The 15,483-nt window shown below is 36.4% G+C and overlaps 1 protein-coding gene across 3 annotated transcripts in view; it reads right to left on the minus strand.

The window, feature by feature from the left end:
* ARNT2 (aryl hydrocarbon receptor nuclear translocator 2) overlaps positions 1–15,483 on the minus strand; it is a 251,591-nt gene that overhangs the window by 11,194 nt on the left and 224,914 nt on the right. For all 3 annotated transcript variants that reach the window (XM_074234004.1, XM_074234005.1, XM_074234006.1), the window contains 4 exons: positions 13,048–13,120; positions 12,107–12,230; positions 6,897–6,996; positions 774–912 (listed from right to left, as the gene is read on the minus strand). In XM_074234004.1, the coding sequence (XP_074090105.1) occupies positions 774–912; positions 6,897–6,996; positions 12,107–12,230; positions 13,048–13,120 (436 nt within the window). The remainder of the gene's footprint in view (positions 1–773; positions 913–6,896; positions 6,997–12,106; positions 12,231–13,047; positions 13,121–15,483) is intronic.

The raw sequence follows: 15,483 nt of genomic DNA on the forward strand, positions 1-15,483 counted from the left end.
GCCAAAGGAAGGTAAAGAATCCATTTTTTAAATGGATTGGGTAAATAACATTCAATTTATTTTGATTGTGGTGATCTGGGTGCTTTTTTCCTTCCTAAGAGCTCAAAACACATAATAATATAATTACTTACATATCTTCACAGTCATCTAAGGAGGGAGGCGAAGGCTTTTAAGTAAGAAAGATCAACAGGGCTAATTGGCTCTCACTTCAGACTCAAGAGAGAGACAGATATTTTTACATCTAGAAGATTCAGAGGACTAAACTGAGGGGCAGATAACGTAACATGTTAATGCCTACATAATACTGACTTGTTTCTTTAACCATCCCAAGATAACGTAACATCAGAATAATTGCTGAAGGTTAAAGCAGTAACTTTACATAGGTATTGTAAAAAAATTTATGGTATTGAGAATCTACATTTTGAATTAGAACTAATCTCCAGATAAAGTATGGCAGGTAACTAGATGATGAAATGTACTTAACTAAGGCATTAAATTGTTGACTTTAGTTTGGGAAAAGGAGTGATCTGACTAAAAGCATTTTGTATCCTGATTGGCTAACCTTAAAACTAGTTTATTTCATTAAGGGGAAAAATATAGATGCCATGATCAATAATAATAATAATAATAATAATAACAATAATAAATTTAGTCAGTCAAGTTTCAAAGGGAAAGACAATGAGTCAGACCATATTCAACCCTCAGGAACAATGCCAATTATAAAGGACACAGTTCTTGGCTGAACATACCAATTTCCTTATGAATCACCATACCTGTCCAGGAAATGGTGGACGACTCCCAGTCCAGGCAACTTGACTCTGATTTATCTGACGAGAAATCTGTGTCATATTTTGGCCCGTTGAAGAAGAAGACTGAATATCATTGACTCCAGGTACATGAACCACTGAAGAGCTAGGAAGGAAAAAAAACTCAAGTGAGGTAAATATCAGTATTAACATGATTTCCGAGTTATCAACTGACTAGCCCATTATGCCACTCTCTTCAGCCTTCCAACATGCAATAGGTTTCTTTACATTGGGGCAAGGGTAGAGGGTAACCATTTAATTTGACCTCTAACCATAAACAAAAAGAAATGCTGGCTGAAGTCATAAGATTAATTGCAAAGAGATAAGACATCAATCAAAGTACGAACCTTAAGGAAGACCAATAGTTATTGATGCCATATTCCAATTCTTGTTCAAACCAAGGTTCAACTAACTCACTCCTGGTCCAGTAAGGCTACCAAGTTCCTTATGTCTCCTTATGTATGAATATACCTCTATCCCTGTCCAAATTCTCCCAGTCATTTAAGTTCCAGATCAAGCTCCATCTGACTCTTCCAGCTTACCCTGAATCTTTGCAATTTAATTTCCCATAGGTCTTAATATCTGTATTACTCATTGAATTTTCTAATCAAATACTACTCGACTTATCTGTTTGTGAGCATTCTCCCTGATTAGATATTAATCTTGTTGATAGCAAATCTTTTACTACTTTTTTACTGATCTAACTCCTCCCTTTGTCTTATACTTCAGGTGGTTTCTAACATAATTCTAAAAATATATTTAAAGTCTGACCATGCCAATCATCTGATCAATACACTTCAGTGGTTCCTATTTTCTCTAGGAACAAGTATGAATGCCTCTGTTTAGTATTAAAAGTTATTTACAACTTAACTCCAACCTACCTTTCTACTTTATTATATATAAAACTGTCCCTTCACTCAGTGGTGTAGCTAAACTAGCTTTCTGTCCACTGGAAGGGTAGCATGGTAGAAAGAGCATGAGGCTTGGAGAGAAGTTGATCTGAGTTCAAATATGATAGCTGTGTGTCCCTAGGTAAATTACTTAACTTCTGTTTGCTTCAGTCTTCTCATTTGTGAAACAGGGATCATAAAACCACCTACTTCTGAGTGTTCTTGTGATGATCAAATGAGATAACAACTGTAGACCATTTAACAAGATGTTTGGCACATAGAAAATGCCACATAAATGTTAGCTATTATTATTATTAGGTATTATGGGTACCTACCTTTCATATAATAGTAACTAACATTTATATAATGCTCACTATATAATTTTTATATACTAAATATCCATGTCCCCCCATGAATGGAAGACCCCATAGCCTTGCTTTTTCCTCTGAGAATCTCTTCTTTCTAAGATTTGGCTCAACCACCCTTTCTAATGAAGTATTTCTTCATTTTTCCAAACATTTAGTTATTTTGTTCCCAAAGGTACTCGGTAAAGACTTATTAAGCACTTACTATGTACCAACCACTGTTGCTTAGCAATGGACTTATTTTTTATATATTCAAAATATGATTATTTGTGTTCAGGTTGTCTCTGAAATTTAAGTTCTGAAGTCAGGGATTATTTCAATTTTGCCTTTGTATCCCAAGCACAGTGCCTCCCATATAGAAGTCACTTACAAATGCTTGCTGATTCCATTTATTCTCCCCCTTTCTTTTTTAGTTTTTACAAGGCAATGGGGTTAAGTGACTTGCTGAAAGTCACACAGCTAGGCAACTAAGTGTCTGAGGTTGAATTTGAATTCAGGTCCTCTTGACTCCAGGGCCTGTGTTCTATCAGCTGTGTCACCTAGCTTCCCCTGATTGATTCTTTTATAAAAAAAAGATGACATGATCCAACGAGATAATGTAGATGAAACATTCTGCAAAACAAAGTATTAGATAAAAGTTAACTATTATTGCTACTACTGATAATCTATTTAATTGAATATTATAATTGTATTAACTCTGTTAAAGGAAACCTCACTATTTCTCAGGATCATGGTTTAATTTCTAAAGATAAACTGTGGTGGTGCTGGTGTTAGATATTTTTTTTCAACTTTCTTGCTGAAAAAAAAATTGCTAAACAAAAACATTTTTGAAATGATTACCTAAAAATGCTTCCTTCTGTTAACAGTGTGAATTAAAATCAAATTTGCAAACCTTCCCTATTCTTTTTCCTTCCACATTAAAATGCCAATGTAACTGTCAGTGTTGTAACATTATGTGACTGCTCTATTAAATGCAAGAAATCTCGATCAAAGAAGATTCTCCAAACCATGATTCTCTGTGTGACTGAGGCCTTTCAGTTTCACTCTCATTCATTTCTTGCTGCCCCACCACTGGGAGGAGAGCCAGTGCTGTTTTTTGTTTTATAGAGGATAGAAAGTTTAGCCATTTGCTAAAGGAATGTCAAGAACCCTGAGGAAGTTTCTCTTTGACCCAGTTCTGGTTTCTGGTTGCTCTATTGCAACATACCTAGTTCAGAAGAGATTCAGCCAAGAACAAATGTGTTCTGTATCGTATCAAGAGCATGTTTTCTAGGATATGAGGCTACCATGCATCTCTATAATGCTTTCATCTTTTTGAAGCATGCTTTCATGTCTATTCTTTAGGTTAATCAACCTGTATTTTTTAAGAAGTAGTTGCAATAAAAGATAAATGTTTAAAACCTTTCCCTTCAAATTAGGTTTTCTTCTTTTTAGCCTTCCCCATTTCTGTCAAGGAATCTACTATTTGTCCAGGCACTCAGACAGAAGCAACCTCCCTATCCTCCTTATTCTGTCAGTTACCAAGTCTCTTGGATTCTCATTTCACAATGATTTTAATCCTTTCTTTTCCACTGTCATTACCAACATGACCTAATCTAGACTTTTATCACCTCATTGATGGTTGTCTGGAAGTGAGTTCGAATCTCACTTCTAATATTACCTTTGTGACCTTGTGTAAATACTCAGCCTCCCTCAATCTCAGTTTTTTCTTTGTAAAATGAAAGGGTTGACTTAGATGGCGTCTGAGGTTTCTTTCAGCTCTAGATTTATGCATGAACAGCCTCCTGTAATTAACCTTATTTTTGGTTTCCACTCTCCTCAATATACCCTATGTTATCATCACCAGGTTGATCTTTCTAAGACCTTTCTACAAATCACCTTCCTGCTTAGAAATTTCAATACTTTTCCACTACTTACAAGGGCAATCTCAAATTCCTTAGTTTGGAATTTGAAATTCTTTCATTTATTATTTATTTATTCATTCATTCTTTTATTTATTCATTTAATTATTTATCATCTATCTATCTATCTATCATCTATTTTTCCAGCTACATGTGGGGATAGTTTTCAACAATCATTGTTTTACATTTTTCTCCCTCCTTTCCATCTCCCACAATGGAAAGCAATGTAATATAGACTCTACATCTATAGCCATGCTAAACATAGATCCATTTGAAATTCTCTACAATATGATTTCTTCTAATATCCAACTTCACTTTCCCCATTCCCCTGAAAGTTGATTTTCTAATCGTATTGGACTGTTTACTGTTCCCTGAATATTCCATGTTCCTTGCTCCACTCTCCTCAGAAGGCTCTCTCTTATTCCTCTCTACTTGTCTAAGTCTCTCCCTTTCTGTAAGTCTTGGCTTAAGTCTCATAAATTACATGAATCCTTTCCTAGAGACCTCAGCCCTTGGTGATAATTTGCCCCTGAACTCTCAGTACTCATAATGACTGTTTTGTTCTTGGCTTCTATTACTCAATTCAGTAAGCATTTTTAAGTGCCTACTATATGTAAGACATTATGCCAGGTTCTGGGGAGACAAAGATAAAAATTAAGCAGGACCTAGCATCAGGGAGCTTGACATTCTATTGCAAGGGAGCAACTTCATGCATCCAGATAAATAAGCACCAAATATATGCAAAGAGATTTTTCTCTTTTTGGGGAAAAAGAAAGGGAGTTGGGAGCAGGATTAGAGGAGGTTGAACTTGGGATGAATTTTGAAGTTAGTTTGGGAGGCCAGAAGGGGAAGATGAAAGGCATTCCAAGCATAGGAGTTAGCCTCTGCAGAGGCATAAGAGCTGGGGATAGAGTGTTGAATATGATGAATAGTAAGCAGGTCAGTTAGACTGGGACAGAGAGTACATGAAGGGGAGTAATGTAAAATCAGTATAGAATGATTGATTGGAGTCAGACAGTAAAGGGTTTTCAATGTTCCCCCCCCATAAAAAAAGAGGAGTTTGAACTTTATTCTATCAGAAGGGAGTCATTGAAGTTTCTTGAAAAGGTAATAAGAGCCTGAGCACAATGATCCTGTGAGTGGTAAGAAGAGAATAGATGTGATATAATGTGGAGATGGAGCTGACAAGATGTAGCCAACTGGACAGATAGAGTTGGGGTGAGAGAGGGGAGAGAGTGGAAGCCAAGCATGATTCCAATGTAGCAAATCTCAGTTTATGTAAGGATGGTGTTGCCCTTGATAGAAGAAGGGAAATTAGAAACAATAGTTGGATTTTTTTTGGGGGGGGAAGATAATAAGTTCATGTTTTGGAGAAATCAAGTTGATGGTTGTTTAAGTGGATCTAGAATTCAGGAGAGGGATGGAGGTTGAATGTGGAAATGTGGGAGTCATTTTCATAGAATGAAATGAAATTTGGGAGCTAGTGAGATTACTAAGAGAATAGAGAGAGGACAGAAAAAAGGTCCAGGACAGAGCTCCTGAACTATAACCATGAATAAAGAATGGGACAAGATGATAATCCAGAAAAAAGAGTTTGAGGATAGGTAGGAGAACCTAGAGAAAGAAATGTAACCAAAGCTCAGGGAGAAAAGAGTATCTGAGAATGATGTTGGTCAAAATGTCAAACTCAAATTTAGAAAGATGATGACAAAGAAAAGTGTAATGAGTTTAGCAAGTAAGGGATCACTGGTAACTTTAGGGAAAGCAGTTTTAGTTCACTATTAGGTTTGGAAACCAGTTTGTGATTGAGATGTTATCTTTCATTTTTTTATTCATCTTTTTTTGTGCATTTTTAATCTCCCAAATTAGTTTATAGGCTCTCAGACATCAGGGAACATGTTTTAAACCTCTTTGTAGTTCACTGAGCAGTGAATTATAGGTGTTTAAAAATATATGTTGATGAAAAAGAAGTTGCAATAATAAGTGACCTGGAGACCTTCAGGAGGAGTTAGAGAGGCATGTTAACTAACACCTGTAATTTTGTATGGTTTACCTAAATGATACTGGTTTTGTCCCTATCCAGGGTCATGGATTCTGCCAAAAGATGGTACTAATTATAGTCTTGAATGGTATCAAGCTATGAAATACACAGAAACATATTATTAGTTGCAAAACAAGCCTAATATTGACCTCCTTGCATCATGCATCTGGAATAGTTAATGATGCAGCCTCTTTGTGAACTGATTTCAAACAGAAGAAAAAAAAATATCAGTAACACCAAAAATCATGGTGACTCATTGGAGTCTGAGTCAGGTCTGAAGCCAAGACTTATCTTCCTGAGTTCAAATCTGACTTCAGCCACTTTACAGGCTATGGGACCCAGAGAAAGCCATATAACCTAGTTTGCCTCAGTTCTGCATCTGTAAAATGAACTAGAGAAGGAAATGGCAGAGCACTCTAGTATCTCTGCCAAGAAAACCCTCAAATGGGGTTATAGAGAGTCAGAGACAACTGAAACAACTGAACAAAATAACAAAACACCAAACATCTACAAATAAATCACTCATTACCACAACCCTGTTTGCACTCAAAGGTCAGAATTACAGGCATTAAAAAACAACAGCAGGGGTGGCTAGGTGGTGCAGTGGATAAAGCACCGGCCCTGGAGTCAGGAGCACCTGGGTTCAAATCCGGTCTCAGACACTTAATAATTACCTAGTTGTGGGGCCTTGGGCAAGCCACTTAACCCCATTGCCTTGCAAAAAAAAAAAAACAACTTAAAAAAAAACCCCCAACAGCAGCAAGCAAACATAAAATCCACCTCAAGAAGAAGTCACTTGCTGTCACTGTGGGTCAGTTAGCAATCCTGGCAAAATTTATAAGGAAAAAAAGGGACTTCTGATCATAGCCTTGCTCTTCACTCTGGTAACGTACCTGAATGCCTTTCCTGAGTGTCCTGGTTGGAATGGGCTTCCTTGTGAGTAAAGCTGCTGGTTTCCAGCCGCTGAGGCAGAGGCCATCATTTTTTTCTCCGCTAGGAAAAACCAAGAGAGACTTTTACAAGAAAGTAATGAAATGAACCATTGTCTGGTGAGCAAGGAAGTTCCCCTAAGCTGAGGAAGGAGATAGAAGACATCACTATAGAGAATATACAGAATGTAAAAAAAAAATAAAAGAATATACAGAATGTACTTAGCCTGAAAAGTGACTTTCTTCACATGTTACTGTCTGCTTTTCAAAATGTGATGCTGGAAGATCCATCTCCCCTTCTTCCATAATCCCTCTGACTCCTGTATTTCCGGAGTCATCTCTTTTTATACTTCTACATATAAATCATATTATTGAGAGTGTGCTCCACATCCAAGAAAGACTAGAAAATTCTTGATAAGAGGGATAGTATGCTCTTTTTTTCATTTTCACCATGAAGTACTTGACTTTGCAGATCTTTGACCAGTATGAGAGATGAGAAGATTTGATCTGAGGGTGCCATAACTGGGGATTATGTCAATGTGCTTGTCTTCACATTTTACTTCCCTTCATTACATATGCTCACGGGCACATAGATTTAGAGCTAGAAACAGCCTTTGAGATCACCTAGTTCAATTCCTTCATTTAATAACTCAGAAAACTGATGAGCAAAGAGGCAATATGAATTTGCCCAAAGTGACACAGTATCTTGGATTTGAATCTAGTAATCATGACTAAAAGTCTGGCATGTACTATTCAGTCTCTATCCAAGTCCTGAAATCATCCTGTTGTAATTTCTTACAGCACAATAATATTCCATTACAATCATAAGCAATGGCTTTTTTAGCCATTGCCCAATTGATGGCTAAGTAATTTCAATTTCCAAATCTAAGCCACCACAAAGTGAGCTGCTATAAATATTTTTGTACAAACATGTCCTTTTCCATTTTTTTGGATGTCTTTGGGATATAGACATAGTAATGATATTGCAGATCAAAGTGTTTGCACAGTTTTATAGCCCTTTGGGCATAGTCCTACCAAATCCAATGTCTCACTATGGCATGAAAGTGACCCTGGGTTTTATTATTTTTTTTTTTAATTGTAGTATGAGGTCCCACTGGATAGGAAAGATTTTGTCTTGGAGCCAGCACTGAAAAATAAAACTTTCATCTCATGACCAGTGTAGCTAAGTTTGGAAAGATTCATCAGCAGACTGCCCAGAACAGGATGGTTTTTTTTTTCCTGTTAAAGAAACTGTCATAGATCACAGGTCAGTATTAGTTGTACAGTTCTTTCAGTCATATCTGACTCTATGAACCCATTTCTTGACAAAAATACTAGAGTATTTGCAGTTTCCTTCTCCAGCTCATTTTACAGATGAGGAAACTGAGGCAAACTTGTTCAGAGTTACACAACTAATAAGCATCTAAAGCTAGATCTGATGCCAGGAAGTTAAGTCTTTCTGACTCCAGGTCTGGTGCTCTATCCACTGTACCATCTTGCCATCCCTTAGAATCAGCAGAGAGAGTAACTACACTGATGAAATAAAGATCCTACATATGTGTGTGTACATATATATATATATATATATATATATACATAACTCAAATATGCTCAGAGAAAAGAAATGAAATGTAGGGTTAAGGACCATTAATAGTTTTTTAAAAGCGCATGAACACCTTTATACAGAAAAGAGAAGGTTCTTAATGTAAACTGAAACAAGAACCAAGAAAAATTTGCTTTTTTGTAGCAGTAGGGATTTAAATTAATTAAAAGGAAAACATCATTGAGAAAAAAACGCAATGTTCATGACGAGAAAACCAGAGAAAATACTGCACTATTTTATTCATTCTTTCTTATTAAGGAGAGGCTTAGTGTACCAGTAGATGATTGTGTTTCCACATCATCTCACACCATAAGGTATTTCTTGAAACTTGAGTCTCCTTTGACTGCCCCATGGATCACGACACTTAGCTCCTTATTCCTTTTCTTGCCATTTAAAGCCTGGGTTTGCTTTGGGATCCCCCTGAAGTTTGAATGCTATCACTGCTACGTATCACTGCTACATATCACTGCTACATATCACCTGGGCCACATTGGCCAGATCCTGGATCCATATAGAAAATGATAGGACTTATTATCCAGGTCCCTCTTTTTGTTGAATTGTTAAATTCTATGGTACTCAACTTTGGTGGGGTAACCTGGGCAAGTCACTTCATCTTGTTCACTTCAGTTTCTTTGACTGAAAAATAAACTGGAGAAGAAAATAGCAAATTACTCCAGTATCTTTGCCAAGGAAACACCATATGGGGTCATGAAGAGTTGGATCCGACTGAAGTGACTGAACAGGATTCTGGCTCTCCCTTCAGATCAGTTGAAAGAATTTCTTTGGGCTCTTAATTCTCATTTCTAAATTTCTGATTAGTCCAAACCCAGGAAAAAACTTTCTCCCCATCCAAACTCAGGTAGATCTGGTCCAGTGTAGATTCTTCAGATCTATGTGTGGGGAAAGAGCAATAGTGGACCTATATAAGATTCCATATTGGGCTATCAGTAGAATAACTGCTCTAGAAATTTTTAAAAGTCAGATGGATATCTAGCAAAGTCAGCTGGGTTTAAGTATAACCTTTTACACTGCAGCCTCTATTAGGGTTGGAACACCTCTTTTATTTATTCTTGGTATCCCCAGTACTAACACATAACAAGAGTTTAATATATGTTTATTGAGTTGGTTGAAAAAGAGGACTGGATAAAAACTGATCTATTTGGCCCCAGTGAATAGCATTCTGTATCTAAAATCAGGAAGACCTAGGTTCAAATCCTGTCTTAGACACTTACTATCTAATTTTATATTTTTTTAGGTTTTTTTGCAAGGCAATGGGGTTAAGTGGCTTGCCCAAGGTCAATTTACTATCTAATTTATAAGAATGTCTTAAACTGCGAGTGCAATAATAAAAATAAATCCATATGTATAAAGTAATTTAAGAGTTTTCCTAAGAAAGACCCTTTGAGGTGGGTATTGTATGTATAATGATCCTCATTTTACAGATCAGAAAAGTGAAAGGTTAAGGGAATTTTGGTAAGTTCAAAATAGCTAGTGACAAAATTAGCCCTCAGACCTAGTTCTTCTGATTCCAAAGTCAGTGCAAAAGAAAAAAAAGTATCTGAAGATTTAATAGTTAACATTTTCATAAATTCATAAAAAAATGCCAAACCTCATTTCTCCCAATTTCTCATCCAAAAAACTCTGTACATTGGGGCTCTCTGATCTGAGTTTTTCCAGTTTACCTGAGAAAGTCACCTAACATCTCTCTCTGTACCTCAGTTTCTTCATCTGTAAAACGAAGGCCTGGGGATCATGTCTGTGGTAATGTGGTACATTTCTGTGACTACTGAAGAGTTAAGCATTTTGTAAATCTTCTCTGGTTTTCAAATTCAGCATATATTTGGAATTAGAGGGCCTATAACTGAGTTCTGAATCATTTATTCACTACTTAAGAAACATTAGGCAATTTGATTCTCCCTGACTATTAATTTCTTAAACTGTAAAACAGGTGAGAAGTAGATTTAAAACAGATAATATCAAAGCTCATTTCATGCTCTTCATTCTATGATCTGAAATAAGATTTTGGTCCTTACTCTTTATTGCATCCCAGGTTTTTTTCCCCAATTTTTTTTTCAATTTTTTTCCCCAACTAAAAAAATAAAACTATAAGAAAAAAAGTTTTAAGGTCATAAGTACCAAAGCTATATATCCTCAAAGCTTCCCCCTTATTTTTATTTGATATTTTATCACGTCTTCTTGGAAACTTCTCTTCTTATTCTTAAACAAATAATTCCAAACACCTGATTAGATTTCAAGAGCTGTTCCCTCAACACCAGTATTAGAAACTGTAGTTTGTCATGAGGTAGAATGTAAGAGCACTGGCATTCATCAAAACCTGGGGTTTGTCCTCCAGCTGAACTGAGAGCCTGCTGGGCTTGGAGACCCCACCCATTTTCTTCTAGCGTCAGAATTTCTGGAAGCCCAGTGAAAGGAGGACTGTCCTGGGTTCAAGCTCCGGGGCCTGGGGAGAGAACTGAACCACCCGCTTGGGCTCCTGTCGTTTCAGGCTCCGGAGCCTGGGGTGGGAATTGAGTTGCACGGCTTGGGTTCCTGTCTCACAACAGGAAAAGTCCCAGTACATTCAATCCTTCAAGCAAATAAACACAACAGAAGTAATGGGGATGGGGCAGTTAGGGAAAGGTCAAGTTGTATGGATGTCTCATAGGCCGGAACCCTGTCCCCTGCTGGGAGACCCTATGAGGAATCTCTTGCTTCATTCCAAGCTACTTAGCAGAGTTTATTTAAAAAAAGAAAAGACATGGGGGGGAGAGAGAGAGAGAGAGAGAGAGAGAGAGAGAGAGAGAGAGAGAGAGAGAGAGAGAGAGAGAGACTTTGGTAGTCAAAAGGGAACAAAAAGAAGCATAATAGAACCCCAAATCACCCAAACAACAATATATAAAACCATCTTATATATTTTTTCTTTTTTCAAAAAAAATAAAGGAAATGTAGCAGGGTCTTTGGAAAACTAATTGGCAAAAAGGCAGCACTGATTTTGTTCTCATCACACAAGAAGATAAAGGATGACTTTCTCCTTTGCCCCTGAGTAGGTCTTGCTGATATCCATAGAACTGAAGAATTTTTGTTTGAGTTTCCTTAAAATCATCCCTGGAGTAGACATGCTTTAGTGCAGCTTTGCTTCACAGTTGCTATCAGGACAACTGCTCTCACCTCAAGTGACTTGGAAAAATCCAGGGAAGATTCTAACTGATTTAATTATCCTTCCCACAGTTTATAGGATCCCAACAAAGTTGTGAGTTTGGTCAGCTGGGATTTGGAATAAACTATCGCTTGTAACTTTCTTTTGAAAACCTTGTAATTTGTTTATCTGCCCAGGCAGTCAAAACAAAAAGTACTGATTGTGAGATATCCAAATTCTTTATCCATATTTTTTCCATTCCTAATGAAAAATTATGGGCATTTGGTCATCTTACTGTTTAAGTTGAGAATGAACTTTACAGTCGCAGCTGTGCTTTCTAGGAGCAGAATTCTGAATCAGCAGTGATAGCTCTGCCTAACAGTTATTGCATAAAAAATAAAATAAATTAAAAAAAGAATTCTAAAGATTGCTTACATGCAGTTATTCCTGCAAACATCTCCGCAAACCGAGGATCTCTTTCTTGGGAAAAGATTGTGTCTGCCTTTTCTACTGGCTTTCCAGTTTCATGAACATTAGCTGGTATATTTGGGACAGGTACCTATTAAAACATAAGAAAGAGACAACACTTCAGTCATTTGACACACACAATGTCTCTTTTAGTGGCTACTAATGACTCAATTATTTGTCCTTAGGTTTCTCCTTCTATCTGGACATTAATATTGTTTTACTCTTTATGAATTGTCAGAAACATTTTTCTTCCTGAGGGTTACTGATCCACAGGAAAACCCCACAATCAATTAAGGGTAACAAAAATTTTAAAAAACAATTATATGAATGTTTTTTCCCCTTTAGGGAGAGAAAGACCAACTGTTCACTTTATTTACCTTTAAAATTATCAAATGGGAACACAAAGTTATAAATACAACAAATAATCAAAGAGACATTTCAGTTTCATGTTGTGTGTGGCCAGTTAAAAAGTGTTGATGGGGGTAGTGGAAAAGAAGGGAAGAGGAAAAAGAAATATACAACTTGGGAGAGAAAGACAGTAAAGATAAAATGATTCAAATAAGGAGCAGAATAGGTTCAAATGTGGGAAGATTAGTCAATTTTTTTGTAACACTTTGCTTGGACTTCAAACTAAGCAATTATTTTTTATCCTTACTATCAGAAACACAAGAGAGGATATTCATCACTATGTATGGTTCATGTGCTCTAGACCTTAAATCTTTCGTAACTCCATTTTGAATGGTACAGCCAGAATAGCCCACCAGAAGAAAATCATTCTCTGTCCCAATAAGAGTAGTCAAAGCAATATCACCCCTTAGGAAAGATGAAAATTAAGTTTAGGAATGACATTCAGCTTGAAGATATTCCATTGCTGTTTTAAAGATAAGTAAAGAACTATCAAAATTCACCTGAGATAAGTCATATGAAGATAATCCATCTCTCTGGTGCACTTCAAGTTCGGCCTGCTGTTGCTGAAGTTGTCTGTAAATATGGAGGAAAATAAAAGTTATGAAAAATATAAAATGAGATAACATGCAACTTTTTGTCAGTCTTCAAAAGAGTGAGAAATTATTATTATTAGAAAAGATAGAAATTGATTACAACTTTCTTTATCCTTCAACAGACTTAATTTTTCTTCCAGGAAGTTGAAGGACAGGTTTCTTGTAAACTTTGAATCTTTTCTTTCTTCCCAACAAAGAAAAGACAAGAATCACTCTCCTGCAATGAAACATTTTTTTGTTTTTTTCCCTTAGTTTTTGCAAGGTAATGGGGTTAAGTGACTGAAGCCAAATTTGATCTCAGGTCCTTCTGGTTAGAGGGGCAGTGCTCTATCCACCACACCACCTAGCTGCCCCAAAACATTTCTTAAAGGCATGTATTCTGAATTATGCCTTCATTTTCCCTATAACTACATTGAGAATAATTTTTAAAAAGAACTAAAATGGGAGGATCATAGGTTTAGATCATGAAGGAACCTTAGAGGTCACTTTAATCCCAATTCCCACACAGAGAAGGAACCCGAGATCCAGTAAGACTAAGTAACTTTTATCAAGACATACAGCTAATAATGGAAAGACTAGGTTTCAAATGAGTAAATCCTAGGGTTTTTCCCCCCACTGAGCCATATATCTTTCTAGAAAAGTAGGGAAGGAGAACAGGGTGATGTTCTTCAAATCACAAGCTCATATTGAAACTTAAAATATCTCATTTTAATTAATCTTTTCCTATTCTTTCTCTCTGATGGTTTCAAGTCCTTTGATATCCTATAGAGCCTAGCAGGTCACTGACAAATTTAATGAAAACTAATCCTTTTCAATCAATCCAATACATTTTTTTATGAATTAGTAAAAAATAATTGCTATCACTAGAAGATTAGCTTCCAAATGATGAATTTTTGGACCATAAGAACTGATAAAGACTATATATTAAAGCATAGAAGGTATACAATCTATATTTCTAGGGGAGGGAATAACCATACTGAAGAATCACTGATCTTTTGAATTACTGAAGTTATTATTAAACTAATTTTTATACCCTTATTAAATTAAAGAATAAAAACATTTAAAAAATTTTCATTTAAACTTGAAATTCAGTTGCATTTACACAAACTACTTTTAAGTGTGGAGCTTTCAGTCTCCCCTGGGAAACAGTCTGTTAAGTCAAAAAAGTCATTGTAGAGTGAGAAGCCTATTTAGAGAATCTGAGGCAGCTAGGTGGTGCAGTGGATAGAGCATTGGCCCTGGAGTCAGGAGGACCTGAGTTCAAATGTGGTCTCAGACACATAATAATTACCTAGCTGTGTGACCTTGGGCAAGTCACTTAACCACATTACCTTGCAAAAACTAAAAAAAAAATTCATCCCATAACTCATATTTTTCCAAAATTATTATTTGATCACTTTTTATTCAATAGAAATACCATTCCTTTTCATGGGACAACTCAATATTGCAGTCAGATCTTCCCAGTTACAAACTGACCACACCTTCCTCAACATTCCTAGGTCGTTTATTATTTTTATTATTTATTTGTCAGTAATGTTCTTCTATGTGTTTTTTTAAATTTTATTATCACTGCTAACCATTATCCTGGGTAGGTAGGTGGCACAGGGGCCAGACCTGAAGTCAGGAAAAACTCCTTTTCCTGAGTTCAAATCTGATCTTAAACACTTGCTAGCTGTGTGATCCTGAACCAAATCATTTAGTTCTGGTTGCCACGGTTTCCACATCTGTAAAATGAGTTAGAAAAAGAAATGACAAACCATTGCAGTATCTCTGCCCAGAAAACCTCAAATGGAGTCACAACTGAAATGTCTCAACAACCTTCCTAGTGACAGAATGTGAGGCTTTAATAATTACAGAACTGGAAGGTAAGAATCTGCCTACAGTGAAGGTTCCAAAAATCAAACCTGTCCTAACATTCTGCTTTTTGAAGAATCACACCCTCTATGATCTTCCAGATAACTGGCATAATCTTCAAGTTGTAAAGTACTTACATGCCTGTAGGATCTAGCCCTTTTAGTTTAAATCCCTATTCTGGTTTGACCCCCATTGACCTTTTTATTGCAACATGGGGTGTTTTAAGAAACATGTGTGGTATATTACTAAATATGACCAGTACATCATTATGCATATTCCTGGAAAAGGAGGAACGTGGCTTAAATGCAGCAATGGTAAAATATAAGAAATGAAGAACCCAAGGGTTGCACTGATATCCACAAAATATTAAAAAACCCTAAAGGAAGGACTCCAGGGTATTAGGTAGTTCCTCCAGGGAAAAGCTGGATATGAAGTCACAAATGTGTTGTAATCAGTGTACCTGATGCTAATGAGATAGTAAGTCTGTCA

The sequence above is a fragment of the Macrotis lagotis genome, chromosome 4 (assembly GCF_037893015.1).
Source record: "Macrotis lagotis isolate mMagLag1 chromosome 4, bilby.v1.9.chrom.fasta, whole genome shotgun sequence".
Lineage (NCBI taxonomy): Eukaryota > Metazoa > Chordata > Mammalia > Peramelemorphia > Peramelidae > Macrotis > Macrotis lagotis.